Raw genomic sequence first — 15776 nt, forward strand, 5'->3', positions numbered from 1 at the left:
GACGGGGGGGGGGGGGGGGGGGGGGTTGAACCAGGCGGTAGGTGAAGCTCCAGAATGGGCAGGTCTTGAATTGGGGCCAGAGTCTATGGGAGGGGTGTGGCTTGGAACATTTGGGAGACTGAGTTTGATTCTAAAGCGGACAGGCAGGAAGGGTGATTCAGTAATGGGCTGCTCTTGGCGTGAGGGCGTGGTCAGGACTCTAGATGGGGCAGGGCTTAGAGTGGGGTATGCCCCGTGGTTTCAGAGGGGCCAGCCTGCCCAACCACTCCGCAATGGAGCAGTGAAAAGAATATGTTTTAAAGTGGGCAGGTTTGACAGTGGCTAGAGATTGTAGGATGGGTTTTGTTAGTGGTGGGGAGAATATCCCTGGCCAAGACAAGGGGACTGAGGGGGCCTGTGGAGACCTGAGAGGTATGGCTTGGAGGGTAAGGGGTGGGATCCAGAGAGAAGCAACCACACATACCCTTGCCCACCCCCACCACAGGACTGCTAGGTAATCAGAGAACAGAGCCAATGGGCCTGTGGGGCCAGCCCACCCCTCTCCCCCTTCTGCCTCCTCCCTCCCTCCACATCCCGCCTGTATCGAGGTGGTTGGAGGCCCGGTCTGGAGTCCCTATCCTACACCTTCTGCTGTGTCTGTGACGTCGGTAGTGCCTGTGACCATGTGTTGCCATTTTGTCTGGCTGTGGCCCTTCCCCCTCCCCTCCAGACCCCCACCTTTTCCCTTGCCCTTCGGTATTGTTTGAAGACTCCCTCCCAAAGGAAGAACAAATATGATTAATTATCCTCTAAATAAACTCCTCAACCAACTAGTACCTCTGGCTGGGACTTCTCAGTGTGTCTTTCAGGGGGACACAAAGGGGGAGGGGAGAGAAGGCAAGGGGAAGCTCCGCCCCTGACCTGCTGGACGCTGTTCAAGTCATCTCACCATTTTAGGCCCCTCTAACAGTGGCAAAGCCTAAGTCATGCTCTGAGTAGACCTGCCCAATGCCCCACTACTGGCCATAGAAAGCCCTGTCTTTCAAAAGTTCAGTTCTATTTCTGGTCCCTTAGCTATGCGCCTTCTCCACCCTGTCCTCAAATCTTCAAGGAGTTCGAATAGGACCCCATACTTCACAGGGAGACTTCCTCTACCAACACCCCTCATATTCTTCAGATCCCACTGTCTCTTCATTTATTTGCCTCCCCTCCAACTGGAAAACCGGGAGACCCGGTAGGCTGCAAGGTCAGGAGGTAGGGCACTGGGGTGACTCGTTATTTCATTAATTCATTCTTTTTAACCCCTCCAGGCTCCTCCGTAGATCAAGGAGAGGCGGTAAATGTCTGGGATGTGCATAATGTGGCGGAAGAGGGGGGAGGGAAATCCTTGGCGCTTGCGATGAAAGGACCGGCTGATTGCCGCCTCCGCCACGCCTAATTAGAGACCCCAACCAGGCGCCCGAGTTCTGACTGCGGGCCTGGGACCCCTTCCTGCTGCCCCAAGGCACAGCAAGGCCTGATAACACTAAAGAGAGAATCCCAGCTCTGGAACTGAGCTCAGGGAAGGGGATATCTAACTAAGAAAAAAACGGGAGCAGAAGAAAGAAGTTTACCAGATCTTCTCAGCATTTAGGGGGCATGACAACTGGGAAGGGGAGGGAGAGGGGAAGAGAAGATGGGAACCCAGCCAGTGACTTTAACCTTCTCATAAATCTCAAATAATCCTGGCTCTGAAGGGATGGGAGCAGAGCATGTGGGGGTGTACAAGCTCTACCTCTCTGATGGAGGCGAGGGAGCACCAACTAGGGTTGTGATCGAGTTGGGGACCATTTTTGCAGTGTTCATCCAGGATAAAGAGTCCTTCGGAACATGGCCAGTGGAGAAGATGAAACGAGAAAAGACACCATCATTTGGGCTGCCTGTCACTACCAAACCCAATAAGCAATGACAGCGATTGAATCTGTATGGGCACGTTATTCAGATGGCCAGCGATCTGAGAAGATGGCATACCCTAATAGACCATCTTATCTTTTCTTTCCAGGCCAACGTTTTTATAGCAGGGAATAAACAAGGTGCGGTGAGGGGTTTTGAGATTCAGGGAGGGTCAGGTAGAAGAAACTGCAACTTTCCTGTCCTGGGCAGTTAGCTGATCCTGGGGTCGTTGGTCGTCTGTCTCTCCCTGGAACACAAAGACCCAGATGCCTCCAGTTGTCCCCAGGCGGTAATCTTTAGTGGTGCCCCAGGAGGTCAGCTGTTTCCCCAGGAGCCAAAACAGGCCTTATCTGTAGTTTCTGAAACAAAAGCTTTAATGTATACATTACTTCTGAGGCTTACAACTTTTTGCCTTAAGATAAAATTTCTCAACTCTTGAGTCCCCTATCAAAGACACTGAGGTGGCTTTAACCCCTCTCCCAAATAAGCATCCAAGATAAACGGGCACAAAGCGTCAATACAAGTACCCTAGTGCACCACGCCTTGCAGTCAGATCGCCACTTCCAAGTTGCCCTTCCTCCATTACAGAGTTCTCAAGCCCTAGAATGTTCTGTGAGAGGCCACGTGGCACCTTGGGGTTCTGCGGGTGCGTGGCAGTAGGACAGGAGGGGAGCTCTCCTGCACAGCGCTCCTGGACTGCGTGCCCTTCACCTTTAGGCAGGAGGCGCCTTGGCCGGGAGAGACAACAATCCCAGGGGCGGGCGCAGCGGGGTGCGCTCCTCCCCCACCGGTGTCAGGTTTACGGAACAGGGCTTCCAAGCAGGACGCGCGGTGGCCTGACGGCTGTGAGGATCTCATTCTCCTGACCCGGCCCGTCTTGATCCTGCCCGGGCGCGCCATGTTCGTACGTGGGTCCCGGAGGCGCCGTTCCGGGCGTGCGGTGAGCGAGACTCAGGGCAGCGTCGGGGGTCAGGGGTAAACTGAGGCCCAGGAGAGGGGGCAGGGGATAGGGATAGCGAGGAGGCACTCCACAGAGGGTTTGGGAATTCCCATCCCCAGAATTCCCAAAGCAGAGGGTCTGGGGCTACTGGAAGCCTGTGGATAAAGGAACGTGGAGATCTGGTGGCTCACGCTCCTTAATCAACCCTCCGAACACCTTTATTAGCACCTCAAGGACCTGGTGTGCTCCCCTCTCGTGCGAATTATGAGAAGGGATTCTGAGGGCCGAAAGATTGGGTCTTGGGTTCCTGGATTGAGCGGGGGCTCTTTCCAGCTTCTCAGGAAAGAGACCTCCCCCTGTACCTTGGTGGAAGGTGAACTGAACAGTGAGGTTCTACACTCCTGGAGGCTGGAATACTGAGGGCCGAGGGATTGGAATTTGGGGTTAGAGGGTTTCTAGCCTTCCACTTGAGCAGGAAAACTTTTGCTTCCTACATAGGAGGGTCTCTTTTTTTTGGTGGGGGTCTCTAAGTGGGGCATTGGTTTGGTGATCCAGAGGCATTGCAGGCACTGAGGACTGAATAGCCTCAGGATATGAGGGGTAAGGGCCAAGGCTTCTTGGGGCAGGGTTTCTGAATGGATCAAGGGCCTCCTGAGGTCCTGGAGGAGGATCTCCAGTTCCTTGAGTAAAACTAGGGCTTGAGGGAGTGGTTCACGTGTGGCCCTCGGTTAAGGATGAGGTCTCAGACTCCTACCCCTGGAATGTGAGTGCTGCTGGCCTCGTGGGTGGAAAAGGGGCCGAGAGAGGCCTGGGGCGGGGGGACACATTCAGATTAGGGACTCTGAGTTCTGAGTGGGGAGAGTACTCTAAATTTCAGGGGAGGTGTTAGAGGCCTGGAAGAATCAGAGGCTTGGCGGAAGGGGATCCTGGCTGGGGGGGGGGGGGGGGGTTGGCGGTTGGAGGCCGACCTGAGAAGGGGAATTCCCTCAAAAGGGGGCTTAGAGGGAGGTGGCCTCAGCTGTCCCTCCTCTATCTCTGTTATGTTCCCCTTCCGTGAGCTCTGGGTGCTGTCCCAGCCTGCCCAGCGGTGCCCTAGTAAGACAGGCCCCGGCGTGTGGACTCGGGCTCGGGCTCTGGAGTGGAGAGGAGGGTGTTAACTTTTCCCTCCCCGCCCTGGCGCCTGGCCGTATATCCCGCGTCTGTCCTTCACCCGCCTACTACAGCCTCCTGAGGCAGAGGACCCAGACCGCGGCCAGCCCTGCAATTCCTGCAGGGAACAGTGCCCTGGCTTCCTGCTGCACCGCTGGAGGTAGGTGACTATGGCAGGGAATCCCCAGAGACTTAGGCCACACCCCTGGGCGTGAGTGTGGTCCACAGAGGAAGCTCAATCAGGAAAAGAGCCTCACAGCTCTGATTCAGAGCCCCGCCCCCTGACTCATTCCCTATTGTCCATTCCCAGGAGAGCTCCACCCACGACACAGCCCCGCCCAAGAAGTGTCCTCCCCACCCCTCCCAGTCCTATCTCTTGGTCCTGGTCTCTGAGCACCGCCTACCGACTCCAGCCCCCTTTTTTTGTAATTTTAAAGATTTTTTAAATTTACTTTTTAGAAAGAGGGAAGGGAGGGAGGAAGAGAGGGAGAGAAACACCAATGTGTGAGAGATACATCCACCGGTTGCCTCTCACACACCCCCAACTGGGAACTTAGCCTGCAACCCAGGCATGTGCCCTGCCTGGGAATCAACACTGAGCCACACCAGCCAGGACAGCCCAGCCTAGCTTCTTGAGTTAGGAGCAGCTCTCCGAGACTCCTGTGCTCTATCCTCCTACTGGATCCCAGTACCCAAAACATCCCATAACATGCCACAAATAGGGCCCTATCCAAAAGTTCAGAGGCTCAGCACAGGCTAGAGCCCACCTCCAGGGAAAGTTCTGCAATGTCCAGGGCCTGTCCTGAGGGGAAGCCCCAATGTATAACTCCAATCTCAGCCTCAGAGCCCCGCCCCTATTCAGGCCCATGTCGCAGAGCTGAAAGTAATGGCCCAACCTTGAGACCCCACAGCTCCATCTCTACACCTCTGCGCCCAGGCTTACAGCCCCACCCTCTCTCAGCTCACCCTCAGGCTCAGAGTCCTTTAGTGGTGATAATCTGCATGCTCCTGCCCCTCAGTTGGACTTCCTTGGGCTGCAGAGGGGTCCAAGTGGACTACCCTTTAGTAATTTGCCCCCATCCCGGCCCCCTCAGAAAGATCTGCCAGCATTGCAAATGCCCTCGGGAGGAGCACGCTGTGCATGCAGTGCCTGTGGACCTGGAACGCATCATGTGTCGCCTAATCTCAGACTTCCAGCGCCACTCCATCTCTGATGATGACTCGGGCTGTGCCTCAGAGGAGTATGCTTGGGTGCCCCCTGGTCTCAAGCCGGAGCAGGTGACCAGAAGGCATCACCCACTGTTGCTCTCCAGTGGTGCACACACATATACTCAAGTGGAAACCTATTTCTGGGGCAACACTAGGGTGTGTGGTCAGACTATGCCTATATTTTTTTAACCTTTTGTGACCTAGGGGTAATCAGACCCCTAAAACTTTCAGGGAACCCTGAGTGGTCACTGGGCCAGTTCCTTGGGTTCTGTTTACCCCGCTCCTGTTTTACCCTTACCTAAGGGTTTATCCTGACACTTCATTCACCACATCTCCATTGATTCATTCATTCAACAGTTATTGAGTGCCTGCTGCATGTCACACACTGTTGCAGGCACTGAGGACAGGCTCCAACAATGAACAAAACGATATATATATATATATGCCCCCACACAGAAGTTAGGCTGAAGGGAGCAACAGCCAGTAAGCAAATCTATAAAAATATGTCAGATGGTGAAAGGTCTAGAATAGAAAAGCAGGGAGGGGGTGGAGAGATGTTAGGATTGTAAATAGAGTGCCCAGGTAAGCCTCTGTGAGAATATGATGTTTGAGCTTCCTGGAGGAGGTTGAAGAGGGAACCACTCAGAAATCTGAAGCTAGAGAGATCCAGGCAAATGGAATAGGTAAATCAAAGGCCCTGAGGCACGAGTGTGCTTGGCATGTGTGAGGAACAGTGAGAAGGCCAGTGCGCTGAAGCAGAGTGAGCAACAAGGAGAGTGGTTGGAGGAGGGGTCAGAGAGGTGGCAGGGGGAGGGGCACAAAAAGGACTTGGACTTCTACATTGATGAGGGAGAAGCCACAAGAGATTTGTGAGCAGAGAAGGGATGTGATTTGTCTTAGGATTTAATGGGATCCCTCTGGCTGCCAAGTGTAGAACAGACTGTAGGAGTGAGGGTGGAAGCAGGGTACGAGTGAAAGGGAGATTACTCCAATAGTCTAGATGGCTGATGATGGTTTGGGCAGTGAAAGTAGTAAGTGGTGGTCAGATTCTGGTTATATTTTGAAAGTAAAGCTTAGAGGATTTGCTTTGTGAGAGAGAAGGGAGTCAAAGATGACCTTAACGGTGGATGGACTGATACAGGTCGAGCCAAGGCAGGAGCATGTTTGAGGTCTAAGCATAAGTTTGGTTTTGGTATCTGGAGTTTGAGATGCCCATTAGACATCTTAGTGGCCACGTTGCTTGGGACTCAAGGGAGAGATCTATCACAGAGCTAGAGACATGCATTTGTGAGGCATTAGCCATGAGAGAGTATTTATAGCCATGGGGTTGGATACGATACCCAAGGGAGTGAAGGGAGACAGAGGCAAGAGGACCAAGGAGTGAGCCTGAGGACCCACCTACATTTAGGGGTTGGTTAGTTGAGGAGGAACCAAAAGAAAAACAGAGAAGGAGCAGCCAAATAGGTTTTTGTGGGAGGTTTTTTGTTGTTTTTTGGTTTGGGGGGGGGGGGGGTTGGTAGAAGGAAACCCAGGACGGTGTGGTGTCCTGGAAGCCAAGGGAACAGAATGTTTCCAGGAAGAGGGAGTCATCAGCTGCGTCCAGTGCTACTGATGGGTCAAGCTGGATGAGGATTGAGACCTGAACAATGACTTTAACAATGTAGACGGCATCAGTGACCCTGATAGCAACAGCTTTAGAGGAAGAGCAGGGAAGACTGACTGGAGTCGGGTCTAGAGAGAATGGGAGGAGAGGAAGTGGAGACAATGAGTGCATGTAACTCTTGAGGAATTTTTCTGTAAAGGGAAGGAGGAGAAGAGTGGAGCAGTAGCTGGTGGGAAAAATGGTGTCAAGATATGCGGGAACTCTTGGCATGTTTGGGAGGTGACAAAAATGATCCAGCCTGTAGGCAGGAGAAATGAAGGGAGTCAGGAGATGTTCCCTTCTGATGACTTTAATTTTCTCAGAGAAGTAGGGACCCACCATCCCATTGCACTCCAATTACCCCTAGTCTCAACTGTTTTCTCCCATCCCCCACATCCTCTCAGGTATACCAATTTTTCAGCTGCCTCCCAGAGGACAAGGTCCCCTACGTCAACAGTCCTGGGGAGAAATACAGAATCAAGCAGCTGCTGCACCAGCTGCCCCCACATGACAGTGAGGTAAGGAGAGAGAAGACAGGAAGGCCATGCCAGGTGGGGAGTGCAGCCTGCGCAAATGCCAGGCAGCTGGAAAGAAATGGGCAGGATCAGAGGTGAGCTGATCTGAGGTGAAACATCAGAAAGGGCAGGGGTAATCAGGGGACATCCGTTGGCAGAACCACAGCTGGGACTTGGGAGAGGTCAGGGGTGGGTATTTCAGGCAGGAAGCACCAACTATACAAAGGCCTAGAAGTAAACTTTTTGAGCATGGATGAAATTTGAAAGAGGGTAAGGGGGCTGACATCAGGGGAGGAGCCTGGTCAACTTCCACTACCCCAGGCACAGTACTGCACGGCACTGGAAGAGGAGGAGAAGAAAGAGCTCAAAGCCTTCAGCCAGCAGCGGAAACGGGAGAATCTGGGGCGTGGCACTGTGCGAATCTTCCCTGTGACCATCACTGGGGCCATCTGTGAGGAGGTGAGCCATGGAGGGCCTCGAAATGTGAGTGGTGCCTTTGCTCCAAGCCCTGGGGTTAGGTCCCATATCCCTATCCCTCTATTTGTCAGGGATGGCCTTAGAGTCTAAGGCCATCCTGGCCAGTGCTGTCTGTGCGTAGGGCCCCCTGGTGGATGGAACCTGTCCCTCAGATCCCACTGTTGGGTGCCATCTGTCTCTGAGGAGGCCCCAATGGACCTTCTCTATTAGTTTCCTGCCCTCAACAAAGTGGAGGCTGTTGGTCTGGTCCCCTTGTGGTTGAGACTTATCCTTAAGAACCCACCCACAGTGGCAGGGCCTATCCCTAGAGCCAGGTGATAGGTGGAATTTTTCTCCAAGCTCCCCAATGGGTGGAGCCTGACCTTAGACCCTACTGTTGGCTGAGGTCTGTCCCCACAGTTGCCCCACTGGACCTGGCGTGTTTCTATGGTTTCACCAACCTCCCAAGGGCAAGATTTGCCTTTAAGGCCACCCACAATGAATAGGGCCTGTCTCTAAGGTTTCCCACGAGAGCATGGTCAGTTTCTAAGGCACTTCCTTCCCCCATGTAGGCAGCGCCTGTCTCAAATTTATCCCATGGGTAAGGCCAGTCATGAAGGTCCGCCATGGGGAAGGCCCAAGCATGACACAGACCTTGGCTGATCCTCATCTAACCATCTTGGTGAGGGTGACAGTGTTTATTTATCATCTGGCAGTGTGGGAAGCAGATTGGAGGTGGGGACATTGCAGTGTTTGCCAGCCGAGCAGGACTGGGTGTCTGCTGGCACCCCCAGTGTTTTGTGTGCTCCACGTGCCGGGAGCTGCTGGTGGATCTCATCTACTTCTACCATGCTGGCAAGGTCTACTGTGGTCGTCACCATGCCGAACGCCTCCGCCCACGCTGCCAAGCCTGTGACGAGGTGTGTGCCTCTCTGCCCAGGGGTGGGAGTGGAGGGTGGGCAGGGCCAGGGGTAGGCCCTGCTGATGGCCACAGATGGCCTGCACCCCCCCCCCAGATCATCTTCTCCCCTGAGTGCACGGAGGCTGAAGGCCGGCACTGGCACATGGGTCACTTCTGCTGCTTCGAGTGTGAAGCATCGCTAGGAGGTCAGCGCTATGTCATGCGTCAGAGTCGCCCCCACTGCTGCGCCTGCTATGAGGCCCGCCATGCGGAGTACTGTGACGGCTGTGGGGAGCACATCGGTGGGTGAACATGGCACTAGACAGGGGTATGGATGAACAGCTGGCCCACAGCCCCTGCTTTCTCCTGTTCTCCACCCCCAACGCCCTCCCCCGCTTCACTTATCACGGTATTTTCAGTCTAGCCCAAGCACCGTCCCATCACTGATATCCTCCATTTGGCCATATTTTCTAAACCCCACCTACACAGCGCAGACACCACTACACACCTAGGCCCACCTCCAGAGTGACCTCTAATTCCCAGTACCCCAGGGCTACCCTCTCAGTCTAGCCCCATTCAGGAGGAGTAGTGTGTGCTTGGAGGCTCTGCCTTACTTTTCCCCCTTGCAGTATCCCCTACACCCTTAAGCTATACCCCATTCCCTAAGACTCTCCTCCATCAGCCTGGAAAAACGATTTTCAACCGGTGTGCCATGGCAGGCACACTGGTGTGCCATAAGAATTTTTAAAACATGCAATACCTGACTACTTAGTCAGGGGCACTGACCTCTCTTCCCTTAGATTGTGAAATGAAAAAAATAGAACAGCCAACACAGCAATAGTTTTCAGGTGTGAATGAATCAAAATTATACCCATTTTTGTCAGATCGGCAAAAAATATATTTTTTGGTGTGCCACAGATGTTTACTAATTAGTTTATGTATGCCGTGAGATGAAAAAGGTTGAAAATCGCTAGTCTAGATACATCATATTTTCTAAGCCATACCCCACTCTTTAAGATCCATTGCTTTCCCACCAAGGCCATGCCCTACCTTCTAAGCCTTGTCCCCACCACCGAGACCTCTTTAAATCCACTCTCCTTCCACCTGAAGCCACCTTTTACTGTCTAAGCCTGACCCACATCCTAGAGTCCAATGCTCACCCCGTACTCTGGGAGGGAGCCCCTGGGAAAGAAAGAGTGGGGGGGGAAGGGGACATTTATCAGCTAGTTTCCAGGCAAGGAGGGTGAGGAGCCCTACTGTGAGGACCAAACCTCAAATTTCCCGCTTTCTGCAGAGAAGGGCCCATTTTTTGGAGAGGTGACGGGGAGAGGGCATCTTGGGTACCCTACCTAAGATTCCTACCCTCTTCAGCAGAAGGGCCCCATTCAGGAGGGGTAGAACATACCTGGGGGCTCTGCCTTAGTTTTCCCCCTCACGGTGTCCCCACAGGCCTAGACCAGGGCCAGATGACTTATGAGGGCCAGCACTGGCACGCCTCGGACCGCTGCTTCTGCTGTAGTCTTTGCGGGAGAGCCCTGCTGGGCCGCCCCTTCCTGCCGCGCCGTGGCCTAATCTTCTGCTCCCGAGCCTGCAGCCTGGGGTCGGAGCCCACGGCTCCAGGGCCAGGCCGCCGCAGCTGGAGTGCAGGCACAGTCTCTGCACCACTCACAGCCTCCACAGCCTCTTTTTCTGCTGTGGAGGGGATATCAGAGCTCGCCACCAAAGAAACCAGCACGGAGCTAGAGCCTGGTGAGTTAACCCTCAAGTCCTGCCCAGCCACTCGGAGTCTTCCCCTCCCCCAACCCCAGACACCTGGAGGTGACTCACCCAGGCCCTTCACCTGCTACATCCCTGGCCATGCCCCTAAACCATTCCAGGCCTAGTCTCCACCCAAACTACACCCCCCCACCCCATGAACCCTGGTTCTGCCCTCTTCTGTAGAGTACCCTTCCCTACTTCAACTTGTACTGCCTGAGTTCAAGTTCCTCTTCCTCCTCTCCAAACCCTTGACCCTCCACCCTGTCAAAAACCTAATCTGTACCAGCCTATTCCATGCCCCTTCTATCAAAAGCCACGGCCCCTTGCACCAATCCATTCCTGCTCCTGTGTTCCAACCTCGCACTCCCCGCCATTCAGAGCCTCTCCCAGGCCTCATATTTCCCAGACTCCCCACTTCGCTACCCCTCTGACCACTGCCCCACTTTCCCAGTCCTGATAGGGGAAAGGAGAAGGCCTTTCCACAGGGCTCCTCTGGGAGGAGGCAGATATGGGGACTCCCTCCATCACTCTTTCCAGCTGCAGGCCCCGAGGAGCCCACCCGCTTTCTGAGAGGAGCCCCTCACCGACACTCCATGCCCGAGCTGGGGCTCCGCAGTGCCCCTGAGCCACCCCCAGGCACCCCCAGCCAGCCGGACCCTGAAGATGGTGCCTTCAGTCGACAGAGTGCCCCTCGTGTCAGCTTCCGAGACCCTCTGGTGTCTGAGGGAGGCCCTCGTCGGACCCTGAGTGCACCTCCAGCCCAGCGCCGCAGGCCTCGCAGTCCCCCTCCCAGGGCCCCCACACGTCGCCACAGCCACCATCATCTCTACCGCCACCGCCATCAGTCTGGCAGACTTCGCCACCATCAATGTGACTTGGGATCTGGGTCTGACTCAGAATCTTGCTCTAGCTCACCCTCCAACTCCAGCTCTGAGTCCTCAGAGGATGATGGCTTGTTCCTAGGGGAACGCATCCCACTGCCCCGGCACCTGTGCAGGCCCGTGCCTGCTCAGGACACTGCAACGGAGACCCCCAACTTTCCATCTCCACCGACCCCTCCAATTTCAGGCCCAGGGATGCCTCGCCAGGCCAGAGACAAGAACTGCATAGTGGCTTGAAGGCAAGGCAGTCCTGGGGCGGGAGGGGTTCCATTCCTCCATTCTCAAGTCAGTAGCTAACTTGAGAATAAATCCCCTTCCTTCCTTCCTCTGTGCCATTGAAGTAATTTCATATTTGGTGTAAAACAGGCCTGGTTTCTTTACCTCCTTGCTGTAGCTGTCCGCCTTCCCAAGTTTGCCCCTCCTGATGTTTGAGATTTATCCATATTTGACCAAAGGATTAATTTATTCATTATCATATAGTCTAACAATCTGTTTATTATTTATTTATATTTATCCCTCCATAGAACCACCACCCCTCCATGCTGAGGTTTATTGGAGTGGGCCACAACATAGGGGCTGGACTGTGAAATCTGAGGCACACTTCTCCCTCATTTTGTGGCTTAGGTGGGGGCATAGTCCAGGCAGAACTGGTGTCTGCTTTTGGATACTTGATAAGGATGACCTAGACACAGCCATAAAAGTGGCCACATCCAGAATGGTTGTTTGTCAGGCTAAAAGACAAATTCTGATAAAGGCACTTTTACCTCAATAGGGGGCTGGGAGTTGGCTAGAAGTGTTTGTAGGGTTGGGGAGGAATCATTTCAATGGAAGTGTTATTTGCAGGTTGCAGAGAGAAATGAAGAGAGTTCACCTACACCGGGCCATCTGCAGGGTCTGCAAGTGAGGAAAAGATGGAAAGCAGCTGAGATCCATATGCCCATTTCACAAAAATACTGAAGCTTATGGTACTTATTGGCACTAAAGCCATAAGTACCAATAAAGGACAGAGCTGGCATCCATGCCCTTGGGATACCTCTTTCCTTCTCTCCTCAACCCCATCAACAACACACCCCTACACACACACACACACACACACACACAGTTACTTACCCGTAGGGGCTGCTGTATGTCTTTGCTGCCTCAAGGGGAAGGTGAAATAGGCATCAAAGCCAAAGAGGCATGCAGCGATTAGGCCCATCACCTAGGGGTGGGGATGGAAGTGAGGGGGTCGAATTAGGTTGGTCAGCCTACTCAGCCTCGTACCTCCTTGAGTCTACTATCTCCAAGACTGCCCCATGCTGGGATGGTGACTAAAGCCCCAGGTTGGGAAGCCAGAGAGCCCCAGGAAAAGGTCAGGAAACTGGACTCTACCCCCACTCTCCCTTCTCCTAGTCCTGTTCAACACAGGACAGCCACTTGGTGGCCCCACATACAGGTGGCACCATTCAGTGTACTTTGAGACAAAGTTCTAGCAGATGGCAGTCTAGTGTGTTGACAAAGATCTTGTGTCAGGCAAGGGATAGCCCTTTTCAGCAAATGAGGATCCTGGGAGAAAAACCAGGGCCTGGGCCAGACTTTTCCTGCAGACACTGAGGACAAGTGTGGCCTGCTGTGGGTCACACACTTTCTGCCATAAGCAGAGACAGAAATGGCCCCTTGATCCTCAAATCTCTCTTTCTGTGCTTTGGAGCTGCCTCCACAGCCTTTACCCCTGCAATGATTTTGGAGTGGTTTCCCTTCTCAACGAGGACAACAATGGAGATGATCAGGTACAGAATGGCTGCTACAAGGGCTCGGAAGAAATCCTGTAAGGGGTAGGGAGAAAGGGAAAGTCAGTGTCCAGAGTTCCCAGGACAATCCCAACTGTTGGGCGCCCCCCCCCTGCCTAGCCATTTCTGGCCCCTTTCTCACACTCCAAGGCCAGTTGATGATCTTTATCCTGGTGTTCAGGTCACACATGTAGATGACAAAGAAGACAGCGGCAAGGATCATCTCAACCACTGACAGAGAGAAGTATGCTGATGTGGAGGCGATGAAGCAGATCAGAATCACCAGGCACAATATCTGGAAGGATGACATGAGGAAGGGGCCCTCCATCAATTCCTAGGGCTGTGGGGATGGGTTAAATCAGGGGTCTCAAACTCAGATGCCTACCAGGACTGAGAAGATGACAAATAATCATAGCTACACACTTATTGTGTGTTCATTGTGTTCCAAATATTGTTCCAAGAGCTGTACAAGTATTAATTCAGTTAATCATCCCAACAACCTAATATGTTGGGTACTGTTATTAGTATGTTTATTTTATAGGTGAGATAAGTGAGACACAGAGACGTTAAGTTACTTGCCCAGGGTCACCCCGCTAATAAGGGGTAGAGTTGGGCACCTCAGTTCCCCCCTCTTTTCCTTCTAAGATAAAGGCGGCCTTCAGGGAGTGGCCCTGCCAGGTATTTTGAGAGCACTGCTGGAGCCAGCTTGGGGCCTTGACGCGGGCGGGACGTGCAGTTACTCCAGCAACCCTTTTGGGAAGCGGTGAGAGTGTCAACCGAGGGGCAGGGCTCCGGTTAAAGGCATCGCGCCCCATTTACAAGTGACTCAAAGGCGGCGCCCACTTTGAGGGGAGTGGGAAAACGAGGCTCCGGATAGCTAAGGACCTCCCACCCCACCACAGTAGGGAGAGAAAGAACCGGAGAACTGTGGAGCACCCTACCCCGCGGGATAGGCTTGGGGCTCCACCCCAATAGGCCCCGCCCCTGGGCGCGCCGCCAGCCCGCCTGTCCGTGCCCAGGCCGCGCCACACCCTACCGCGGGATGCCCCCCACCTCTTAGCCCCCTGAGAACCCTTCAATGAGCCCACGGGTGAGTCCACGCGGTCTACCTCCACGGCGTCCCCCATATGCACCATGGTCCCCTGGCCTCATCCCTTTGCCCAGCAGCTCCCGACCACCTTCTTCAAACCCCACTGACTCACTCTGCGCCCCTGGTTTCCGGCCTCCGCCGATAACCCACTTCCCCCCAGTCCACTGTCCAATGTCTCGGGCCATGCGCCTGCCTCACTCGGGGCCGCCCGGTTCCGCATGATCCAGCCACTACACCCCGCCTTTGCCCACCCGCCAGTTCAGGGACTCTCACAATCTCAGCAAACAGAAGAATTCCTTTGAGGGTGCGCGCGAAGTTGGTGCAGGCGGCCCAGCAGCCGGGGGCCGAGAAGCGCTCGGAATCCGCCATGGTATGGGCAAGAGTTCCTAGGGAGGCCGATGATCTGCTCGCTTTCTCGCAGGTTCGAGGACACCGCACACCCAGCCGTCTAGCCCGCCGTTTGGCCAGGAACGGGGCCCAGGGGCCAAGAAGGGAGTGAATCACCACACTGAACAGAAGCAGGCGGGGCCTGAGGGGGCTGGGCCAGGTGGCTGCCGCCCCGGAAGCCCCCTCGCCCCGCCCGCAATGGATAGTCCCAACCCGTAGCACAGCCACCCGGGCACCTCATCTCCGGAGATGCCAGCCTTTGAGGCTTGGCACTTCAGGGTACCTTGAACGGTAATGGCAAGATCTTTTGCTGTTTTATAATACAAATGCACCCGAAGCTGCTACACCTCAGAATCGAGGGGAGCTTACCTTTGAGAGGGAGTGACTTAGTTTCCTTCGCTGAAGAAAAAAAATAGTCGAGGTCCTATTGAAACCCAGATATGTTTCCAGAACTCGGAATATTTCAAATTTTGAAAAAATTTCCCAGTGCATATTAGATACATTACTTAACAGTCAGTGGGGAGTGAAGCTGCCCCGTTTAAAAAAAAAAAAAAGTTAATATTTCCTTCAAAGGTGTGGACATTCACAATAAGTGGAATAGGTTAGGACTGAAAATTGTGCCTCATTAAGTCAACTCAGGTTTTGTAATCAAATGGTGCCAAATCGTGGGAAAACTATCAGTTTCCAGACCTTTGGGGACTTCAAAATTGCAGATAAAAGATGGTGGGCTGTGGAATAAAACTCTTAGCAGTGATGGGAATAAAACCTCAGTGGTGCACAGGCCAAGAGAGAACAGGGCCTGGTGAGCATCAAGCTGCTCTGTAAATGGAGGGAAATATCATCAATAATAGTGTCAGAGCCCATGGTCTGTCTGATTCTCTGTTCTGCAATCCTACAGAAGTCCCGTTTCCTGGTTCTGAGGAGCGGGGCTGTCAGCCCAGCCCTAGATGAAGAATGGGAAAGGATCATGGGTGACTGGGATCTTGGCAAGATGAGGGGAAGGCTTCTGGGGTGCTAGGCTGGGTGACAAGGCTGACAACATTTGGAGAGTATGTTACCCTGAGCAAGTAATTTCTCCTGACTCAGCCTATTTCTTCATGTTAGATAGGCACCTGGTTACAGGAATCTGGATCTCCCCTGAGATGTGCTGCGGGTCCCACTCTCTAGA

At 53.7% G+C, this 15776-nt stretch overlaps 2 protein-coding genes across 4 annotated transcripts; one reads left to right on the forward strand and one right to left on the reverse strand.

Annotated features, from left to right (window-relative positions):
* The first annotated feature begins 2598 nt into the window (after positions 1-2598).
* On the forward strand, positions 2599-11687 carry PRICKLE3 (prickle planar cell polarity protein 3). Of its 3 annotated transcripts, none has more exons than XM_045187589.2 (9): positions 2599-2851; positions 4075-4160; positions 5095-5365; positions 7256-7369; positions 7688-7825; positions 8539-8742; positions 8839-9025; positions 10173-10472; positions 11019-11687. In XM_045187589.2, exons 1-9 carry the CDS (start codon positions 2810-2812, stop codon positions 11597-11599), a joined length of 1923 nt encoding a protein of 640 aa, XP_045043524.2. In that variant the 5' UTR covers positions 2599-2809; the 3' UTR covers positions 11600-11687. The 3 variants fall into 3 exon arrangements, with proteins under 3 accessions (XP_045043524.2, XP_024435847.2, XP_045043523.2); XM_024580079.3 differs by having other exon boundaries at positions 2601-2851; positions 5095-5278; XM_045187588.2 differs by having other exon boundaries at positions 2696-2851; positions 11025-11687.
* Positions 11688-11837: 150 nt separating this feature from the next.
* On the reverse strand, positions 11838-14749 carry PLP2 (proteolipid protein 2). The gene is made up of 5 exons (XM_024580057.4): positions 14495-14749; positions 13274-13426; positions 13072-13167; positions 12473-12563; positions 11838-12256 (listed from the first exon to the last, which is right to left on the reverse strand). Exons 1-5 carry the CDS (start codon positions 14588-14590, stop codon positions 12234-12236), a joined length of 459 nt encoding a protein of 152 aa, XP_024435825.1. The 5' UTR covers positions 14591-14749; the 3' UTR covers positions 11838-12233.
* Between the last annotated feature and the right edge of the window lie 1027 nt (positions 14750-15776).

Source organism: Desmodus rotundus, chromosome X, assembly GCF_022682495.2.
Source record: "Desmodus rotundus isolate HL8 chromosome X, HLdesRot8A.1, whole genome shotgun sequence".
NCBI classification, from domain to species: domain Eukaryota; kingdom Metazoa; phylum Chordata; class Mammalia; order Chiroptera; family Phyllostomidae; genus Desmodus; species Desmodus rotundus.